The 22,048-nt window shown below is 42.7% G+C and overlaps 1 protein-coding gene across 2 annotated transcripts in view; it reads right to left on the reverse strand.

Annotated features, from left to right (window-relative positions):
* Positions 1–17,583, reverse strand: part of LOC112234636 (pecanex-like protein 2) — an 88,212-nt gene extending 70,629 nt beyond the window's left edge. The window contains exons 1-20 of one of the 2 annotated variants that reach the window (XM_042327246.1): positions 17,201–17,583; positions 14,024–14,223; positions 13,757–13,874; positions 11,122–11,158; positions 9,650–10,759; positions 7,970–8,099; positions 7,695–7,855; positions 7,427–7,505; positions 7,168–7,303; positions 6,200–6,342; positions 5,951–6,104; positions 5,611–5,643; positions 5,302–5,473; positions 5,060–5,170; positions 4,849–4,940; positions 4,287–4,396; positions 4,079–4,187; positions 3,847–3,939; positions 3,084–3,234; positions 923–1,064 (exon numbers count right to left, since the gene is read on the reverse strand). In XM_042327246.1, coding sequence (XP_042183180.1) covers positions 923–1,064; positions 3,084–3,234; positions 3,847–3,939; positions 4,079–4,187; positions 4,287–4,396; positions 4,849–4,940; positions 5,060–5,170; positions 5,302–5,473; positions 5,611–5,643; positions 5,951–6,104; positions 6,200–6,342; positions 7,168–7,303; positions 7,427–7,505; positions 7,695–7,855; positions 7,970–8,099; positions 9,650–10,759; positions 11,122–11,158; positions 13,757–13,874; positions 14,024–14,223; positions 17,201–17,353 — 3,434 coding nt within the window. In that variant the 5' untranslated portion in view covers positions 17,354–17,583. The remainder of the gene's footprint in view (positions 1–922; positions 1,065–3,083; positions 3,235–3,846; positions 3,940–4,078; positions 4,188–4,286; positions 4,397–4,848; positions 4,941–5,059; positions 5,171–5,301; positions 5,474–5,610; positions 5,644–5,950; positions 6,105–6,199; positions 6,343–7,167; positions 7,304–7,426; positions 7,506–7,694; positions 7,856–7,969; positions 8,100–9,649; positions 10,760–11,121; positions 11,159–13,756; positions 13,875–14,023; positions 14,224–17,200) is intronic. The other variant, XM_042327253.1, reaches the window with a different exon arrangement.
* Between the last annotated feature and the right edge of the window lie 4,465 nt (positions 17,584–22,048).

A 22,048-nucleotide genomic window follows, 5' to 3' on the forward strand; every position in this document is an offset into this window, starting at 1 on the left:
CACTGTAACATCTGCCAAACTGTGTACGTGACCAATAAACCCACTGTAACATCTGTCAAACTGTCTATGTGACCAATAAACCCTCTGTAACATCTGCCAAAACGTGACCAATAAACCCACTGTAACATCTGCCAAACTGTGTACGTGACCAATAAACCCACTGTAACATCTGTCAAAACGTGACCAATAAACCCTCTGTAACATCTGCCAAACTGTCTATGTGACCAATAAACCCACTGTAACATCTGCCAAACTGTGTACGTGACCAATAAACCCACTGTAACATCTGTCAAACTGTGTACGTGACCAATAAACCCTCTGTAACATCTGCCAAACTGTGTACGTGACCAACAAACCCTCTGTAACATCTGCCAAACTGTGTACGTGACCAACAAACCCTCTGTAACATCTGCCAAACTGTGTACGTGACCAATAAACCCACTGTAACATCTGTCAAACTGTCTATGTGACCAATAAACCCTCTGTAACATCTGTCAAACTGTGTACGTGACCAATAAACCCACTGTAACATCTGTCAAACTGTCTATGTGACCAATAAACCCTCTGTAACATCTGCCAAACTGTGTACGTGACCAATAAACCCACTGTAACATCTGCCAAACTGTGTATGTGACCAATAAACCCTCTGTAACATCTGCCAAACTGTGTACGTGACCAATAAACATTGATTTGGATTGGTTTTACTTTCAATTTGACCCAGGTCTGGGCCTTGGTGTCAGGAGTATGTGTTGAATTTGACCCAGGTCTGGGTCTTGGTGAAAGGAGGGAGTGTGTGTTGAATTTGACCCAGGTCTGGGTCTTGGTGAAAGGAGGGAGTGTGTGTTGAATTTGACCCGGGTCTGGGTCTTGGTGTCAGAGACAGGGACAGGAGGCAGTATGTGTATAGGAGAAAGGAACTCACTGGATGCCTAGCTTCTTGCGGTGACTGAGTGAGAAGCCATCATTGGTGAGCGCACTCAGAATGATGGCTGGGTAAACAACGTATTTCTCAAAACACAGCAGGCCAACGTACAGACGCTCAAACCACATCAACTGAGCATTGTCTGGAAAATGAAATCAACTTTAATCACAAAACACAAGAGCTGTTCATTATATTTGAAGCATTTGACACATATTTATAGTCCTTCTTGGCATGTGAATATGGATCAATGACTACACTGCATTCCTTGGTTTTGGATTTTAAGAGGGGGAATGAAAACCGATATAAATGGGAAATAACCTAAAAGCAACTTCAGACAAAGATGAAGGCACAGAGAGGAGGTGCCCCAAATAACTGGGCCCACATACAGTGCCTTGCGAAAGTATTCGGCCCCCTTGAACTTTGCGACCTTTTGCCACATTTCAGGCTTCAAACATAAAGATATAAAACTGTATTTTTTTGTGAAGAATCAACAACCAGTGGGACACAATCATGAAGTGGAACGACATTTATTGGATATTTCAAACTTTTTTAACAAATCAAAAACTGAAAAATTGGGCGTGCAAAATTATTCAGCCCCCTTAAGTTAATACTTTGTAGCACCACCTTTTGCTGCGATTACAGCTGTAAGTCGCTTGGGGTATGTCTCTATCAGTTTTGCACATCGAGAGACTGAAATTTTTTCCCATTCCTCCTTGCAAAACAGCTCGAGCTCAGTGAGGTTGGATGGAGAGCATTTGTGAACAGCAGTTTTCAGTTCTTTCCACAGATTCTCGATTGGATTCAGGTCTGGACTTTGACTTGGCCATTCTAACACCTGGATATGTTTATTTTTTAACCATTCCATTGTAGATTTTGCTTTATGTTTTGGATCATTGTCTTGTTGGAAGACAAATCTCCATCCCAGTCTCAGGTCTTTTGCAGACTCCATCAGGTTTTCTTCCAGAATGGTCCTGTATTTGGCTCCATCCATCTTACCATCAATTTTAACCATCTTCCCTGTCCCTGCTGAAGAAAAGCAGGCCCAAACCATGATGCTGCCACCACCATGTTTGACAGTGGGGATGGTGTGGTCAGGGTGATGAGCTGTGTTGCTTTTACGCCAAACATAACGTTTTGCATTGTTGCCAAAAAGTTCAATTTTGGTTTCATCTGACCAGAGCACCTTCTTCCACATGTTTGGTGTGTCTCCCAGGTGGCTTGTGGCAAACTTTAAACAACACTTTTTATGAATATCTTTAAGAAATGGCTTTCTTCTTGCCACTCTTCCATAAAGGCCAGATTTGTGCAATATACGACTGATTGTTGTCCTATGGACAGAGTCTCCCACCTCAGCTGTAGATCTCTGCAGTTCATCCAGAGTGATCATGGGCCTCTTGGCTGCATCTCTGATCAGTCTTCTCCTTGTATGAGCTGAAAGTTTAGAGGGACGGCCAGGTCTTGGTAGATTTGCAGTGGTCTGATACTCCTTCCATTTCAATATTATCGCTTGCACAGTGCTCCTTGGGATGTTTAAAGCTTGGTAAATCTTTTTGTATCCAAATCCGGCTTTAAACTTCTTCACAACAGTATCTCGGACCTGCCTGGTGTGTTCCTTGTTCTTCATGATGCTCTCTGCGCTTTTTACGGGCCTCTGAGTCTATCACAGTGCAGGTGCATTTATACGGAGACTTGATTACACACAGGTGGATTGTATTTATCATCATTAGTCATTTAGGTCAACATTGGATCATTCAGAGATCCTCACTGAACTTCTGGAGAGAGTTTGCTGCACTGAAAGTAAAGGGGCTGAATAATTTTGCACGCCCAATTTTTCAGTTTTTGATTTGTTAAAAAAGTTTGAAATATCCAATGAATGTCGTTCCACTTCATGATTGTGTCCCACTTGTTGTTGATTCTTCACAAAAAAATACAGTTTTATATCTTTATGTTTGAAGCCTGAAATGTGGCAAAAGGTCGCAAAGTTCAAGGGGGCCAAATACTTTCGCAAGGCACTGTATGTGTATAGAACTGTAGGCTATTAAATGTAGTGTTTCATCAAATGTTCTATAAAATATGCTAGAGACACAAAAGGCCTACTGTAGGAAAGAACACATTGTGTCAGAAAACATTTCAAACATCCAATAAATAAGCCAGGACTGACCTCTGGGCTCATACTGGGAGTACTCATTGCTCTTTAGTACTGGGTGAGAGATCCAGAGCCAAGGGTGGTGCTTCCGTAACTGAGGTATGAGATAGTGGGTGACAAAGCCCACAGTCCCTGCCAGAGCATACAGTACTATGGTCACAAAGGGCTGTGGAGAGAAAGGGAGAGAGAGGGAGAGAGGGAGAGAGGGGGAGAGAGAGGTGGAGAGAGAGGTGGAGAGAGATATATAGAAAGATAGATATAAGAGAGACAGAGAAAGAAAGAGAGATAGAGAAAGAGAGATAGAGAAAGAGATATAGATAGAAAGAGAGAGAGAAAGGGGGAGAGAGAAAGGAAGAGAGAGAGAGAGAAAGAAAGAGAAAGAGAGAGAGAAGAGAGAGAAAGAAAGAGAGAGAAAGAGAGAGAGAAAGAGAGAAAGAAAGAGAGAAAGAAAGAGAGAGAGAGAGAAAGAAAGAGAGAGAGAAAGAGAGAGAGAAGAGAGAGAGAGAAAGAAAGAGAAGAGAAAGAGAAGAGAGAGAGAGAAAGAGAGAGAGAAAGAGAGAGAGAGAGAGAGAGAGAAAGAGAGAGAGAGAGAGAGAGAAAGAGAGAGAGAGAGAGAGAGAAAGAGAGAGAGAGAGAGCGCCAGGGTGGTTGACTGAATACCAAAATACTTTATTTACGACACCACAGTAATTATTTCCTGATGAAACAACATTGTTTTATGACGCAAGACATTTATGATACATAGTTTAGGGATGGTGTTTGGCGGTAGGAAACCCACCTTTAGGGACAGGAAGACAGTGCTTGAAGTAATAGCAAAGGTTAAAATGAAGGCAATGGAGCAGACCACAAGATCCGAAAGAAGAATCTCCTTCTGCAAAAGCAAAACCAAATAATCCAATATCACAACAGGATGTAATAGTGTGTTAAAGTCAAACTAAAACGGGGGACAGTATTTGAGTGGAACAAATCCATTTAGAAGTATAGGAGACAATGCAAGTCTCTTGACTTACCACTGAATTCATGAGCTTCTCGGGAAGAGGGTCCTTGATGTCTTCTGAGTCTTCCCCCTCTTCCTCACTGTCCACAAGAGTGGGCATCAGTTTGGACTTGATCAGAGACCTGTCGTGGTCAACAAAGGAGAATGTCTTTGCACTACCACTTCTCATAAAGTCAGCATGTTAGCAGGCATTACATTAGGAGGAGGATTAGGCAGCTTACATCAGTACAGTCGGGTCACTGTTCTGCCTACTCAGATGGTAGGAAAGAGCCACCAGCAAGCCACAGAACCCAGAGAACAAGGCTGGGGTGTGCTGTTCATCCCAGGGCTCCTTCAGAATAGAATAGAATCCAATAGAAATATTGATAATGGCACCTAGGCAGAACATCTATTTTAAAATGTTGACGGCCAACCATCCTCTATAAAAACAGAGAACTGTAAATGGTTGCCTCATTCAGGCCTAATATTTGTAAGGACGAATATGGACACGTTGCTTTCCTGCAGGCATAGTGGCATACCTTTTCCCATCAGAGAGCCTTCTTAAGTCTATTTACAATGTTTGACTTAAACTCGTCTTACCAGCAGTTTGGAATACTAAATCATCACCCAAGCAGAACAGCGCTTTCACTAGCCTGGAGGAAGAGAGAGCTGCTACCCCAAAAGCTATTTGATTTCTCATGCTTGACTTAGCGGCCTCTGCAGCAAGAAACTGTTCTGTCGCAGTACAAAGCATATCCTCCAAGTAATCATACACACGCTTCTCAACAATGAATTCAATCCTACCTTCAGAGCTCCAAAACAGAACCCGTACAGCAAAGATAATGCCGTCAGACTACGGAATATGCTGTACACTGCTGAGTGGAGTCCAGTTGCAGCTGACACAGGAAGTGGATACACAGGCATCAGGTTGAGGCGTAAGACTTTGGTGGTACAGTATGCATTAGTTCATGATATTATGAAGATCAATGTTAACAGAGAAGAGAGTGCCACTCACCTGTTCCGCCAAATAAATGAATGTCTATTTGTTCTAGCAGGTAAATCATAAAGGTGTTGATTTGTGGGAACAAGCCAAGGAGAAATGTGATAGGAAAGCAGAAAGTGAGGCCTGTGAAACATGAAACAGACAGGACTTTACAATTAAGATTTTATAATGAAAAAAAAACCCACCTCATCTAAAATAATTTCCTTGAGGTGACTGGAAATGGTCATAGAAATTATTTACTGTATGTGACTAACCCACTAAAATGTCTCTCAGGAATGTGAGAGCATCTGCTAATACTATGGTGATGCCATATACAGTGGACACAGGCAGGTCCTTCCTTCTTAACATCTGTTCCAGAATCCAAATAAGGCCACAGAAGATACAGAAATAAGCTGCCCGGCTGTAGACAACAATCTGATTGTGTCCCTGGAAAACATCAAGAGGGGACAGAAATGAAACAGAGAAACCTCGAACCGTCTACTTGGAAAAAACGTGGATACTAAACAACCAGAGAAAATGTATCTTCACACTTTTAGAACACAGTATGTTCCACTTAGACTCACATGTGTTGGCGAGGCTGCATCAGGTTGCACACTCTGTAATACAAACAATTTGTTTCAAGCGTTATTAATGTGACTAACTGATACAGTCGATGACTGACAGAGAAATGTTTCCATCAGTAATGTGTCAGATAAGAAGTGCTTAGCTAAAGTGAAATCAGTGGGGCAGTGAAATGGGTGGGGCAGTGAAATGGACGGGGCAGTGAAAGTATGTGGTAGGGCAGTGACAATGGCATGGTCTTATCACACCCTATCACTGATCTGAATTCTGTCAACACAGATACGCAATGATTACAGTTAATTAGGCCTTATCCCTTGTTACAAAAATAGATACCTTCCTTACCTTTAACAACGAGTACTGGCAGCTAGCGATGACCACGCAGAACTGGAAAACCCAGATGTCTTTGAAGCAACCGTGGTTGAGCAGGATAAACCCCAGGAAGGCCACCAGGAAGGCCAGGAACACAGCCACTATGTTCTCCACAACATCTTGGTTCCTAAGGGCAAAAATCTAAGTAAAGTCTCCGTCAACAAGTTGATCAATCGCTGAGAGACGGAAAAGGAAAGATAGAATAGGGGCCTTTTCTCTTACCTGTCCAATAGCGCCAACAAGGTCAGCCGGTCATACAAGATGTTCACCCACTTCCCAGGAAAAAGCTTAAGCTTGTAGTACAGCTTAGGAGAGGGCTTTTCCTGTGTGGAGGTCTCTGACGACTCACCGATCGAGTCCTCCTCCTGTCAGAGGTGCAGTTCAGGTTGCAGTGTAAAAGCGATATCAATAACACTTTAATGTAATCTTTAGTCATAAGGGTTACATAACATTGACATAATAGATGAAACTGTCATGACTGTTTGTTTCAGCTTATGACAACTGACTACACACTGTCAAGGCACAGATAATGTTTAGATCAGTTCTCATACAGCTACAACATTTCAGTAATAATCATCAGTGCATTTCACCCAATGTATTTCCTGTCTATCAATCAACTTTCATTATATCCCTTAAAGGCCATCCGATAACTCAAACGCGTGTGCATGTTCTGTGAACCATATACTGTGAATTAGCTGCTGAGAGGGACGGTGAGCTATGTGATGTCTGAGCCAGGCAGACAGATCCTGTTCTGCTCACGGAGTCACTATAGTGTAGGATACCCCAACTGGAGGCACGCGGGGTTCAAGCAATTTGAAATGATTATGTTTTAGTCAAATATTAGATCTGTTTGGGCTTCTTGCGGTCAATTTGTAGTCTACAAATTATTTGTAATTATGTTCTGGCCTGCTGACCATCTGCTCAAGAAACAATCAGCCCGTGGCTGAATCCCTGCTATAGTGTGATGAATGGCCAGCACTCTGATTTGCAGTGCTGAGTCAGACCACTGCTTGGCCTTGGCTGTCTGCAACCACTGTCTGGGACGAATAGTGGTTTATGGGTGGAGTGGGGAGAAGAGGGGAGGGGGGGATGAAGGGGTGGAGGATGGGTAACGTCACTTGGAAGATTGTGTAAGGGGAGGAGCAATGGGTGGAGGGGAAGAAGGGAGGGGGAGAAAGAGGTGTGGTCACCTGAAAGATTTCGGGGTGCGTTCTCCGAGGCCGGAGCCTGTGTGCAGGGATGATGCGGCGCTGGAAGGGGCAGTCTGTGTGTGGGCCCGCCAGCTCGTCCTGGTACTCCGAGTTGGAGGAAGTGGACAGGAGATCACTGGGTACACGACAAGGACGACATGTAAAGGCAAATTAAGTTTTAAAATACTAAAATGTCAAATATGGATAGAACACAACAACAACTTTATACAAATATTACATATCAAATAAAAATGTGCACCACATGTTGCCTGTGATAAGTTCAGCTCCCAGGGGTAGGTTTAGCGCTCTCTCAGCATACAGCTTACGAGGTCTGTCTCCTTGAATAGAGAACAGACAGATCTTCAAGTTTTAAAACCCTTACCTGATGTGACATAAGTCATATACACCATGTTATACAATAGCTGGGCAATAATAGCACAGACAATTCACTACTACATTATCCAGGGTTTGTAACGAGTTTGTAGTCTTCAGAGAATTTACATCACACCACAACATTTTGCACTTACTGTGGACTGTATGGAAAGTATAGGCATCCTCCTTGTTAGTGGCCTCTGGTCTGCATATGACCTGGAGCATGGAGCTCTCTGACTGAGATGTTTGGGAGGGCAGGGAGTCGTAGTCTGGCTCTTTATCCTGGTCTGTCTGGGGACTGAGAGTAGAGGACAAACTGTACAACGATCAAAACATTTATTCATTTACAATAAAGATCAGATTAAAGAACAAAAGAAAGTCAATTGTGATGATGGCCTTTTATATCTAAGACACATTTGAAAAGGTTTACCTGTCTGGAGACACAATGGGGATCCGTGTTTCAGGGATGGTGTGGAGGGTTTCTGTTGTGGCCAGAGTATTGGGAGGGATTGGACGCTCTTGCTGGCTCTCTGTCTCTGAGTTAGCGTCAATGACGTCCTCTGAAAAAACAACTTCCCTTTTCAATTTGACCAGTAAAGAATGATTAAAACACAACAGAGACAATAGCTTCTCTCCTAAAAATTTTATTTACATTTTAGCAGACACTCTTATCCAGAGCCACTTACAGAAAAAACAGAAATAGCTTATTCACACAAGTATTCAGACCCTTTGCTATGAGACTCGAAATTGAGCTCAGGTGCATCCTGTTTCCATTTATCATCCTTGAGATGTTTCTACAACTTGATTGGAGTCCACCTGTGGCAAATTTGATTAATTAGACATGATTTGGAAAGGCCACAACTGTCTATATAAGGTCCCACAGTTGACAGTGCATGTCAGAGGAAAAACCTAGCCATGAGGTCGAAGGAATTGTCCGTAGAGCTCCAAGACAGGATTGTGTCGAGGCACAGATCTGGGGAGGGGTACTAAAACATGTCTGCAGCATTGAAGGTCCCTAAGAACATAGTGGCCTCCATAATTCTTAAATGAAATAAGTTTGGAACTACCAAGACTCTTCCTAGAGCTGGCTGCCCGCCAAACTGAGCAATCAGAGGATAAGGGTCTTGGTCAGGGAGGTACCAAGAACTCAATGGTCACTCTGACAGAGCTCCAGAGTTCCTCTGTGGAGATGGGAGAACCTTCAAGAAGAACAACCATCTCTGCATCACTCCACCAAGCAGGCCTTTATGGTAGAGTGGACAGATGGAAGCCACTCCTCGGTTTGGCACCGCTCATCACCTGACCAATACCATCCCTACGGTTAAGCATGGTGATGGCAGCATCATGCTGTGGGGATGTTTTTTAGCGGCAGGGACTGGTTGATTAATCAGGATCGAGGGAAAGATTAACGGAGGAAAGTACAAAGAGATCCTTGATGAAAACATGCTCCAGAGTGCTCAGGACCTCAGACTGGGGCGAAGGTTCACCTTTGAACAGGACAAAGACCTTAATCACACAGCCAAGACAAAGCAGGAGTGGCTTCCGGACAAGTCTCTGAATGTCCTTGAGTTGCCCAGCCATAGTCCGGACTTGAACCCGATCGAACATCTCTGGAGAGACCTGAAAATAGCTGTGCAGTGACACTCCCCATCAAACCTGACAGAGCTTGAGAGGATCTGCAGAGAAGAATAGGAGAAACTCCCCAAATACAGTTGTGCCAAGCTTGTAGCGTCATACCCAAGAAGACTTGAGGCTATAATCGGTGCCAAAGGTGCTACAACAAAGTACTGAGTAAATGATCTGTGTGAACCAGACTTGTGGAGGTCTAAAATATTTTTCTGAGGTCTTGGCTGATTTCTGTATTTTTAATTTTTAATACATTTGCAAAAGTGTCTAAAAAACTGTTTTTGCTTTGTCATAATGGGGTATAGTGTATAGATTGATGAGGGTAAAAAAAACGATGTAATCAATTTTAGAATAAGGCTGTAACCTAACAAAATGTGGAAAAAGTCAAGGGGTCTGAATACTTCAGAATGTGCTGTATATGAAGAACCCTCCGTGAAGATACATTTCAGGAAAGACAAGAAACCATGCATATGGCTAAACTCACCTTCCTTCTCGGCTCTGTCCCCCTCCTCTGTCGCCTCCTCTGGTGGGTTTCCACTGGCTCCCCTGGTGCTGTTAATGGACTCCAGCAGCGAAACAAACTCCACAAAGTTGGTCTCATTGGGGATCTGACCCTCCTTGGCCTCCAGGTCTGACTTAGACGAGGTCATGGTAGTCTGTCTGTTCTGTGATCTGTCCGCAATGAGGACTGCATCTTTCCCACTGTCCATGCTCAGGCCTCGCACGTGTGTCCTGCCCCCCGGGCCATACTTCCTGAACGTAGACGGGATTCGCAGGAAGCCATCTGCATCCACATTGAGGTCTGGAGGGTCGTTCTCATCAGGGTGGGAGTGGATGTCGATGCCAGAGGAGCTGTTGTCGGGTGTGGTCGACAGGGGGGTGGGGTCCCGGCAGTCCAGAGCGGCAGAGTCAGAGCTCATCAACTCTTTGGTAATCTGGCCATCTGGGCTTGGAGTCTGCAGCTGAGCAGGGTCAACCTTAGATAACGGTTCCCCTTCATTCTCTGCTCCACTCTGTTCATCATCCTCAGGCGAGTCAAAGGTGATACCAGGAATTTTGTTGAGGCAGTTGCCAGCAGCCCCTCCATGGTGGCCGATGACCATCTGTGCCTGGGCAGACTCCAGGATGCTCTGTTTGACCGACTCCTCCAGCTCCGCAGCCGTCTGGGCATCACAGCTCATTGTGATGATGATCTTGAATGTGTCGTTCTCGTCCAGGCGGTCTGATGGGCCAGAGTTGTCAACCAAGACAACAGCTATCTCGTCCGAGCAGTATGTCTCCTCTGGCTGGTCATGCTGAGGAGGAGGTGGGAGGGGGTCATCATGCTCCTGAATGTAATCTAGAGAGTTGTTGTTGGGGTCCTGTTGGGGCTGTTTCTCCAGTTCCTTCTGCTCGCTTCTTTCTTCATCACTCCCCTTGGAGGAGGGCAATCCTTCATCAGCAATCTCCCTATGAGCCACATGCTTCTGCTCCCCCAGCAGGAGAGGGGTGGCCTGGTCAGGGTTGGGGCTAGACAGGTCCTCTGGGGAGAACTCCTCCTCAGGCTGCAGTCTCTCTGTGGGTTGTTTCTCCTCAGGGATACTGTCACTCTGGTCTGCAACAGATATACTAACGTTACAAAGAGCATATTGACAGGAATTTAGACTCATAAATACAAAAAAATTACATCTCAGTCATTACAATTTCTGCTCTAACTAACAAAAGGATATTGATCTTCGCAGCAACACTTTGCAAAACCAACATGAGACAACATTTACTGGAAGCTGATGGCATGCTTATCTGAGCATATTTGAATTTGAATAATGTGCTAGACTAGCATAAAGAGTGCTAATCAATGCATCACTACATCCATACAATGCATTCCAGGAAGAACATTTCATTCTCACAGTGAGATTTGAGAATAGAAAATCAATTTCCTGTTGTAAGACCAGTTTTAAAAACATGAGAGTACAGTACCTTCAGTATTCTTTAAGTTTTCTGATTTTGGGCACTCCTGTAAGGGCAAGAGATATGGATGATGGTGGAAAGAAAAACCGGGAAAATGGTGCTCATTAAACCAAAAATGTCTATTCCATAATATGTACTGAACACCAATATAAACACAACATGAAACAATTTCAATGATTTTACTGAGTTACATTTCATATAACTAAATCAGTCAATTGAAGTACATTCATTAAGCCCTAATCTATGGATTTGACATGACTGGGCAGGGGTGCAGCCATGGGTCGGCCACCCACTTGGGAGCCAGGCCTACCTACTAGGGAGCCAGGCCCAGCCAATCAGAATGAGATTTTCCCCACGAAAGGGCTTTATTACAGACAGCAATAATCCCCAGGTGACTGGTCTCAGATGATTCCGCTGGTGAAGAAGCCGGATGTGGAGGTCCTGGGCTGGTGTGGGTACATGTGGTCTGCAGTTGTGAGCCTGGTTGGACATACTGCCAAATTCTCTAAAACGACGCTTATGGTAGAGGAATGAACTTTCAATTACAGTGCCTTGCGAAAGTATTCGGCCCCCTTGAACTTTGCGACCTTTTGCCACATTTCAGGCTTCAAACATAAAGATATAAAACTGTATTTTTTTGTGAAGAATCAACAACAAGTGGGACACAATCATGAAGTGGAACGACATTTATTGGATATTTCAAACTTTTTTAACAAATCGAAAACTGAAAAATTGGGCGTGCAAAATTATTCAGCCCCTTTACTTTCAGTGCAGCAAACTCTCTCCAGAAGTTCAGTGAGGATCTCTGAATGATCCAATGTTGACCTAAATGACTAATGATGATAAATACAATCCACCTGTGTGTAATCACATCTCCGTATAAATGCACCTGCACTGTGATAGACTCAGAAGTCCGTTAAACGCGCAGAGAGCATAATGAAGAACAAGGAACACACCGGGCAGGTCCGAGATACTGTTGTGAAGAAGTTTAAAGCCGGATTTGGATACAAAAAGATTTCCCAAGCTTTAAACATCCCAAGGAGCACTGTGCAAGCGATAATATTGAAATGGAAGGAGTATCAGACCACTGCAAATCTACCAAGACCTGGCCGTCCCTCTAAACTTTCAGCTCATACAAGGAGAAGACTGATCAGAGATGCAGCCAAGAGGCCCATGATCACTCTGGATGAACTGCAGAGATCTACAGCTGGGGTGGGAGACTCTGTCCATAGGACAACAATCAGTCGTATATTGCACAAATCTGACCTTTATGGAAGAGTGGCAAGAAGAAAGCCATTTCTTAAAGATATCCATAAAAAGTGTTGTTTAAAGTTTGCCACAAGCCACCTGGGAGACACACCAAACATGTGGAAGATGGTGCTCTGGTCAGATGAAACCAAAATTGAACTTTTTGGCAACAATGCAAAGCGTTATGTTTGGCGTAAAAGCAACACAGCTCATCACCCTGAACACACCATCCCCACTGTCAAACATGGTGGTGGCAGCATCATGGTTTGGGCCTGCTTTTCTTCAGCAGGGACAGGGAAGATGGTTAAAATTGATGGGAAGATGGATGGAGCCAAATACAGGACCATTCTGGAAGAAAACCTGATGGAGTCTGCAAAAGACCTGAGACTGGGACGGAGATTTGTCTTCCAACAAGACAATGATCCAAAACATAAAGTCTACAATGGAATGGTTCAAAAATAAACATATCCAGGTGTTAGAATGGCCAAGTCAAAGTCCAGACCTGAATCCAATCGAGAATCTGTGGAAAGAACTGAAAACTGCTGTTCACAAATGCTCTCTATCCAACCTCACTGAGCTCGAGCTTTTTGCAAGGAGGAATGGGAAAAAATTTCAGTCTCTCGATGTGCAAAACTGATAGAGACATACCCCAAGCGACTTACAGCTGTAATCGCAGCAAAAGGTGGCGCTACAAAGTATTAACTTAAAGGGGGCTGAATAATTTTGCACGCCCAATTTTTCAGTTTTTGATTTGTTAAAAATGTTTGAAATATCCAATAAATGTCGTTCCACTTCATGATTGTGTCCCACTTGTTGTTGATTCTTCACAAAAAAATACAGTTTTATATCTTTATGTTTGAAGCCTGAAATGTGGCAAAAGGTCTCAATGTTCAAGGGGGCCGAATACTTTCGCAAGGCACTGTATCTGGAAACAGCTCTGGTGTACATTCCAGCAGTCAGAATGCCAATTGCACGCTCCTTCAAAACTTGAGACATTTGTGACATTGTGTTGTGTGACAAAACTGCACATTTTAGAGTATTGTCCCCAGCACAAGGTGCACCTGTGTAATGATAATTTTTATGGTGCCCAGCACAAGGAGCACCTGTGTAATATTCATGTTGTTTAATCAGCTTCTTGATATGCCACAGCCATCAGGTGGATGGATTAATGGCAAAGGAGAAATGCTCAGTAACAGGGATATAAACAAATTTGTGCACAAAATTTGACAGAAATTAGCTTTTTGTGTGAATGGAACATTTCTGGGATCTTTTATTTCAGCTCATGAAACATTTATTTCAGCTCATGGACTAACACTTTACATGTTGTATTTATATTTTAGTTCAGTATAAGAAGTGGTAGAATGTAGCTCAAGAGTAGTTAAAATGGTACACTAACCACTCCAATCAACCCAGGGTCCGTCTCTGTCTGTTTTACTGTAACCTGGATGACTGGATTCAGCCTGTTTCTGGTCAACATTGTCATGGCAACACTGTCAGGAACAGTGCTGCTTTTCCTATTTGGAAAGATGTAGAGAGTATGTGGTCATCTGTGGTAGTTCCTTTATCAAAGGATGACATGTTTTTCAAGACAAAAGCACTACTTCAAACTATATATACTTCGGAATATATTAGTTATACATTTTGTTTTATTAAACATGCTCACCTTAATTTAGCTGGAAGACATGAATCTGAGGTGTTGCTTTTATTCTCTGCACCTTGGATGACAGAGAGACTGCTTGGGGTCACAACGTCGCCTTCATCAAACATCACATGGAGGCGATAGTTGACCATCTTTATGGTGATGAAGAAGATGGTGACTGAGGTGCAGTATATACTAAGTGCCATGGTGGTGGGCGGAAGAGCCTGAGGAAAAAAACACACCAACTCCCTCAATATCTCAAAACACCGATCTTGACCAAAACATTATAATTATTCAAAAATACTTCTTATTCATCACATTGGGCAGAGTGCATCCCACCCTTTCATCAATAATATGTCAAGAAGTCTGAAACATAACCCTTCATCTTGGGTGAAGACTTAACACCAGAGGAGCTATTTGAGGCTGTAATGTAATGTACAGTTGTAGTCACATAGGTTCAAGGTTCACATACACCTTAGCCAAATACATTTAAACTAAGGTTTTCACAATTCCTGACATTTAATCTGAGTAAAAATGACCTGTCTTAGGTCAGTTAGGATCACCACTTTATTTTAAGAATGTGAAATGTCAGAACAACAGTAGAGAAGGATTTATTTCAGTTATTTCTTTCAACACATTCCCAGTGGGTCAGAAGTTTACATACACTCAATTAGTATTTGGTATGCTGCCACCCCGTGCTTCACGGTTGGGATGGTGTTCTTCGGCTTGCAAGCCTCTCCCTTTTTCCTCCAAACATAATGATGGTCATTATGGTCAAACAGTTCTATTTTTGTTTCATCAGACCAGAGGACATTTCTCCAAAAGGTACGATCTTTGTCCCCATGTGCAGTTGCAAACCGTAATCTGGCTTTTTTATGGTGGTTTTGGAACAGTGGCTTCTTCCTTGCTGAGCGACATTTCAGGTTATGTCGATATAGGACTCATTTTACTGTGGATATAGATACTTTTGCACCTGTTTCCTCCAGCATCTTCACAAGGTTCTTTGCTGTTGTTCTGGGATTGATTTGTGCTTTTCGCACCAAAGTACGTTCATCTCTAGGAGACAGACCGCGTCTCCTTCCTGAGCGGTATGACAGCTGCGTGGTTCCATGGTGTTTATACTTGCGTACTATTGTTTGTACAGATGAACGTGGTACCTTCAGCCATTTGGAAATTGCTCCCAAGGATGAACCAGACTTGTGGAGGTCTACATTTTTTTTTCTGAGGTCTTTGTTGATTTCTTTTGATTTTGATTTTATTTTTATTTCACCTTTATTTAACCAGGTAGGCTAGTTGAGAACAAGTTCTCATTTACAACTGCGACCTGGCCAAGATAAAGCAAAGCAGTGCGACACAATCAATACAGAGTTACACATGGAATAAACAAGCATACAGTCAATAACACAATAGAAAAAATGAAACTCTATATACAGTGTGTGCAAATGGCGTGAGGTGGTAAGGCAATAAATAGGCCATAGTAGCAAAGTAATTACAATTTAGCAAATTAACCATGGAGTGATAAATATGCAAATGGTGTGCAAATGAGCAGAAAAGTAAATAAAAACAATATGGGGATGAGGTATGTAGATGTGATGGGCTATTTACAGATGGGCTATATACAGCTGCAGCAATCGGTTAGCTGCTCATATAGCGGATGTTTAAAGTTAGTGAGGGAAATATAAGTCTCCAGCTTCAGCGATTTTTGCAATTCGTTCCAGTCATTGGCAGCAGAGAACTGGAAGGAAAGGCGGCCAAAGCAGGTGTTGGCTTTTGGGATGACCAGTGAGATATACCTGCTGGAGCTGGAGCGCGTGCTACGGGTGGGTGTTGTTATCGTGACCAGTGAGCTGAGATAAGGAGGAACTTTACCTAGCATAGACTTATAGATGACCTGGAGCCAGTGGGTCTGGCGACGAATATGTAGCGAGGGCCAGCCAACGAGAGCATGCAGGTCGCAGTGGTGGGTGATGTATGGGGCTTTGGTGCCAAAACGGATGGCACTGTGATAGACTGCATCCAGTTTGCAGAGTAGAGTGTTGGAGGCTATTTTGTAGATGACATCGCCAGAGATTTTCCCATAATGTCAAGCAAAGTGGCACTGAGTTTGAAGGTAGGCCTTGAAATACATCCACAGGTACACCTCCAATTGACTCAAATCATGTCAATTAGCCTATCAGAAGCTTATAAAGCCATGACATAATTTTCTGGAATTTTCCAAGCTGTTTAAAGGCACAGTCAACTTAGTCCACCAACCTAAGTGTATGTAAACTTCCGACTTCAACTGTATGTAACATTATGCTCAAACAGCCAAGGGCGATACTGAAAAATTATTTCCTATGGATGATCTGATTGAGAAGTCAATGCTCCACCCATATAATGTGGTCATTTGGCTCTTCAGCTACATCTGCTTGAAAATGGTTAATGTGGGACAATATTACACCATTACATAACAATGACAGTACTCCATCACTTTAACATCTGCACGAATAACCAGAAGGCTTTTGGTCTTCAGAACAGTTCATATGTTGTTGGACCTTTTTATATCAAATGAATTCTAAATAAACTATGAAACAAGCTTTGTTGGGTTTTTACTAATTGAAACCACTCATGTATTTAAGCAGACAAGAGGTACTATTCTGAAACACAGTAGGTCTGATAAGTGTATAGCATTCCTGCAAGATAATAGATGCAATTTCATTACGATGGCAATAAAGGGACACATTAAAGAGCCCACATCTGGTGCTCGAAATAATTGTATAGGCTATCTTGACTAAATTAAACCAAACCGAAACAGCATTCATGACCTAGGCCTACTAGACACTAGTTTGCTCGAATGCGAATGAGTGCCTGAAGTAGGCTTACTATCACATCCAAAAGGGATAGACGGTTTAGCTGTGCTGCCGCTCGTCTTTATGAACGCTGTGTTACAATGCCTGGAATTCTCTGCTTTTTCATCGCAGTGGCAGACCCACGTCCCAAATGCGACAATTCAATTTTCTGCCAATACAATGAATGAATAAATACGCGGAAAAGTTTCAGTGCTGAAGATAAAAATATCGCTCTAAATAAAAAATGAGACTGGAATGTTTATCCAAGAGAACCGTGTTTGTTAACTAAAAGGGCTCTTCGTGATGCGGAGGCGCACTAAAACCTTATAGCCTAGACTACACAAGATCTGGGCCTTCGATTTAATTTACTCACCAAATGTAGTAACAGTGGCAACATCAGAAGGAACATCCACAAATAGAGGTGACAGGAGTTATTGAATTTGTTCTGGTCCGGGTCATGGTACCATCCTCCGGTCAATGATGCCCAAACCCCTTGACGCAAAGTCTGTACCAGTTGCGAGCCCATCCTCCTCAACTGCGATGGATTCTACAAACGATGTACAAATGCATATGTAGCCCATTTATTACGCCTCTACCATGTTGAAATTCTAGGTCTTCGGGTTCTATCAAACTATCATTCGCGATTTGCTCGCCGCATCATTCCATCCGAATGTCAGGTCTCACATGGTGGACGGCTGTCTCTAATCCTCTGTTCGTGGGTCCAAGATGCGTAGATCCTGAGAGAGCACGAGCAGTTATACAGCGCTGCATCACTAACCCATGCGGTTTATGAGCTGATCCTGAATCGAATTGAATCTACGTTATGGTTATTGACGGAATTTCCCATTTAAAATTGACTGTAAATCAACATGAAATGTTTTTCACTTCTTTGGGACGAACATTATACAAACAATATTGATTTTTTTAAAGTACTATCCTGATGATTGAATATAAAGCATAAATAGTCAATGAATCACGCAATGTCCCCATGGACAATTCGTGCATATATGTACATAATGCATTTCAGCAAATTTCGTGCATTTTTGCGCGGCTTAATTCGTGGAACGCGTCAATGACAGTAGCCTTGCAGTGATGCAAATCAAAATTAACGCATGAGTTCTTATAATAATAATAATAACAATAATAATAGGCTTACATAATGTATATAATATACAGTACTGGTCAAAAGCTTGGACACACTTACTCATTTAAGGGTTTTTCTTTATTTTTACTATTTTCTACAATGTAGAATAATAGTGAGACATCAAAACTATGAAATAACACATATGGAATCATGTAGTAACCAAAAAAGCGATAAACTAATCCAAATATATGATATATTTGAGATTCTTCAAAGTAGCCACCCTTTGCCTTGATGACAGCTTTGCACGCTCTTGGCCTTCTCTCAACCAGCTTCATGAGGTAGTCACCTGGAATGCATTTCAATTAACAGGTGTGCCTACTTAAAAGTCAATTTGTGGAATTTATTTCCTTCTTAATGCATTTGAACCAATCAGTGTGGTACACAGAAGATAGCCCTATTTGGTAAAATACCAAGTCCATATTATGGCAAGAACAGGAAAGGAAGACCCAGAGTTACCTCTGCTGCAGAGGATAAGTTCATTAGAGTTAACTGCACCTCATCTTGCAGTACAAAAATAAATGTTTCGCATAGTTCAAGTAACAGACACATCTCAACATCAACTGTTCAGAGGAGACTGCATGAATCAGGTCTTCATGGTCGAATTGCTGTATAGAAATGAGTACTAAAGGGACACCAATAATAAGAAGAGACTTGCTTGGGCCAAGAAACACGAGCAATGGACATTAGACCGGTGGAAAGTATTGAGAAGGTGGTGTGATGGTGTGGGGTGTTTTGCTGGTGTCACTGTCTCTGATTTATTTAGAATTGAAGGCACTTAACCAGAATGGCTACCACAGCACTCTGCAGCAATACGCCATTCCCATCTCGTTTGCACTTAGTGGGCCTATCATTTGTTTTCCAACAGAACAATGACCAAAATCAAACCTCCAGGCTGTGTAAGGGCTATTTGACCGAGGAAAGTGATGGAGTGCTGCATCAGATGACTTGGCCTCACCCGACCTCAACCCAATTGAGATGGATTGCGATGAGTTGGACCGCAGAGTGAAGGAAAATCAGCTAACAAGTGCTCGGCACTTGTGGGAACTCCTTCAAGACAGTTGGAAAAGCATTTCAGGTGACTACCTCATGAAGCTGGTTGAGAGAATGCCAAGTGTGTGCAAAGCCTTCATCAAGGCAAAGGGTGGCTACTTTAAAGAATCTAAAATCTAAAATATATTTTAATTTGTTAATCACTTGTTTGGTTACTACATGATTCCAAATGTGTTATTTCATAGTTTTGATGTCTCACTATTATTCTACAATGTAGAAAATAGTAAAAATAAAGAAAAACCCTTGAATGAGTAGGTGTCTCCAAACTTTTGATTGGTAATGTATATACAAAGTAAAATAATAAACTAAAATGTTATTTGTCACATGCGCCGAATATAACAGGTGTAGGTAGACTTTACCATTAAATGCTTACTTACAAGCCCTTAACCAACAATGCAGTTCAAGAAATAGAGTGAAGAAAATATCCTAAAGTAAAAATAAAATAAAAAGTAAGATAATAAAATAACAATACCAAGGCTAGATACAGGGGGGGTACAGGTACCGAGTCAATGTGGTACAGGTCCAGGTTAGTCCAGGTAATATGTACATGTAGGTAGGGGTAAAGTGACTATGCATAGATAATAAACAGCGAGTAGCAGCAGTGTAAAAAACGAAGGGAGAGGAGGTGTCAATTTATCACTCCAGTGTTAATCTGCAAAATTGTAATTATTCGCCTACCTCCTCATGCCTTTTGCACACAATGTATATAGACTCTCTTTTTTTCTGTGTTATTGACTTGTTAATTGTTTACTCCATGTGTAACTCTGTGTTGTCTGTTCACACTGCTATGCTTTATCTTGGCCAGGTCGCAGTTGCAAATGAGAACTTGTTCTCAACTAGCCTACCTGGTTAAATAAAGGTGAAAAAAAAGGTAAATAGTCCATTGTTCAGCAGTCTTGTGGCTTGGGGGTAGAAGCTGTTAAGGAGCTATCACGACTTCTACCGAAGTCGAAGCCTATCCTTGTTCGGGCGGTGCTCGGCGGTCGACGTCACCGGTCTTCTAGCCATCATTGATCCATTTTTCATTTTCCATTGGTTTTGTCTTGTCTTCCTACACACCTGGTTTCAATCCCATTCATTACCTGTTGTGTATTTAACCCTCTGTTTCCCCTCATGTCTTTGTCAGAGATTGTTTGTATTTCAGTGTTGTGTTGGTATTGGTGCGCGACGGGTCCTCGTACCCACTTTATTTATTGTTACATTTAGTGTTTGGAGTATGTTTCTTTTATTTGTTATTAAAAACTCAATTTCACTGTTTGATTATCCTGTGCCTGACTTCCCTGCCACCTATACACACGACTATGACAGGAGTACCGCTTGCTGTGCAGTAACCGAGAGAACAGTCTATGACTTGGGTGACTGGAGTCTTTGACAAGTCACCCAAATCCCATGAGATATGCCTACAATATATAATTGTATGTATGCCGTTTTGAAGCCATTTGTAGGTATGAATGTCTGGGTTCAACTCCAGGTACAGTATGTCAAATAAAATTGTATTTGTCACATGCTTCATAAACAACAGTTGTAGACTAGTGAAATGCTTACTTATGGGTCCTTTTCCAATAATGCATTTTTATTTTATTTTGTACTTTTACCACTTTTTTTCTCTCCAATTGATAGTTAGAGTCTTGTCCCATCCCTGCCACTCCCCTACGGACTTGGGAAAGGCGAAGGTCGAGAACCAATCGTCCTTCGAAACACGACCGCAGTGCTTCTTGACACACTGCTCACTTAACCCAGAAGCCAGCCGCACCAATGTGTCAGAGGAAACACCTTCCAGCTGGCGACCGAAATCAGCTTGCAGGCACCCGACCAGCCACAAGGAGTCGCTAGAGCGCGATGTGACACGGACATTTCGCCCCCTTATGTGTCTCTGGAAACAGCCGGTTGTGACACAGCCTGGGATCAAACCCGGGTCTGTAGTGACGTCTTTAAGCACTGCGATGCAGTGTCTTAGACCACTGCGTCACTCGGGAGGCCCCCAACAATGCATGGTTAAGATAAAGATATAAAATAGAAATGTGCACGAGGAATAAATACACAGTGAATAATGAATAATTGAGGTAGCTATGTACATATGGGTAGAGGTAAAATGGCTAGGCAACAGGATAGATAATAGAGAGTAGCAGTAGCATATGTGATGAGCGGGAATGTGTCTGTGAGTGTGTGTGTGTGTGTGTGCGTGAGTATGGCGTCAGTATACATGTCTGCACGTGCTATGCATGTGTGGGCATATGTAGGGTATGTGTATGTTGGGGTGTCAGTGTAACTATGTGTGAGTGTGTGGGTAGAGTCCAGTGTGTGTTAATAGAGGCAGTACAAGAGAGAGAGAGTACAAAAAAGGTCAATGCAGCTAGTCCGGGTATCCATTTGATTAGCTCTTTAGCAGTCTTGTTTAGTAGTCTTATGGCTTGGGGGTAGAATCTGTTCAGGGTCCGGTTGGTTCCAGACTAGGTAATGCTTGCTGTGCAGTAGTGGAGAGAACAGTCTATGGGAAACAGTCTATGGCTAGGGTGGCTGGAGTCTTTGACAATTTGGGCCTTCCTCTGACATCGCCTGGTGTAGAGGTCTTGGATGGCATGGAGCTTGGCCCCAGTGATGGGGCGGCAAGGTAGCCTAGTGGTTATAGCGTTGGACTAGTAAAGGTTGCAAGTTCTTATCCCCGAGCTGACAAGGTACAAATCTGTCTCCTGCCCCTGAACAGGCAGTTAACCCACTGTTCCTAGGCCGTCATTGAAAATAAGAATTTGTTTTTAACTGACTTGCCTGACTTGCCTCGTTAAATAAAGGTAAAATAAAAATGTACTGGGCCGTACTCACCACCCTCTGTGGCACCTTGTGGATAGGTGCCTTGCAGTTGCCGTACCAAGCGGTGATGCAGCCAGTCAAAATGCTCTCAATGGTGCAGCTATAGAACTTATAGAATATCTGAGGGCCCACGCCAAATCTTTTCGGGAAAGAGGAACTGATGTGCCCTCTTCAAAACTGTGTGGGTGTACAGTGTATGCGGACCATGTTAATTCCTTA

The sequence above is a fragment of the Oncorhynchus tshawytscha genome, linkage group LG01 (genome assembly GCF_018296145.1).
Source record: "Oncorhynchus tshawytscha isolate Ot180627B linkage group LG01, Otsh_v2.0, whole genome shotgun sequence".
NCBI classification, from domain to species: domain Eukaryota; kingdom Metazoa; phylum Chordata; class Actinopteri; order Salmoniformes; family Salmonidae; genus Oncorhynchus; species Oncorhynchus tshawytscha.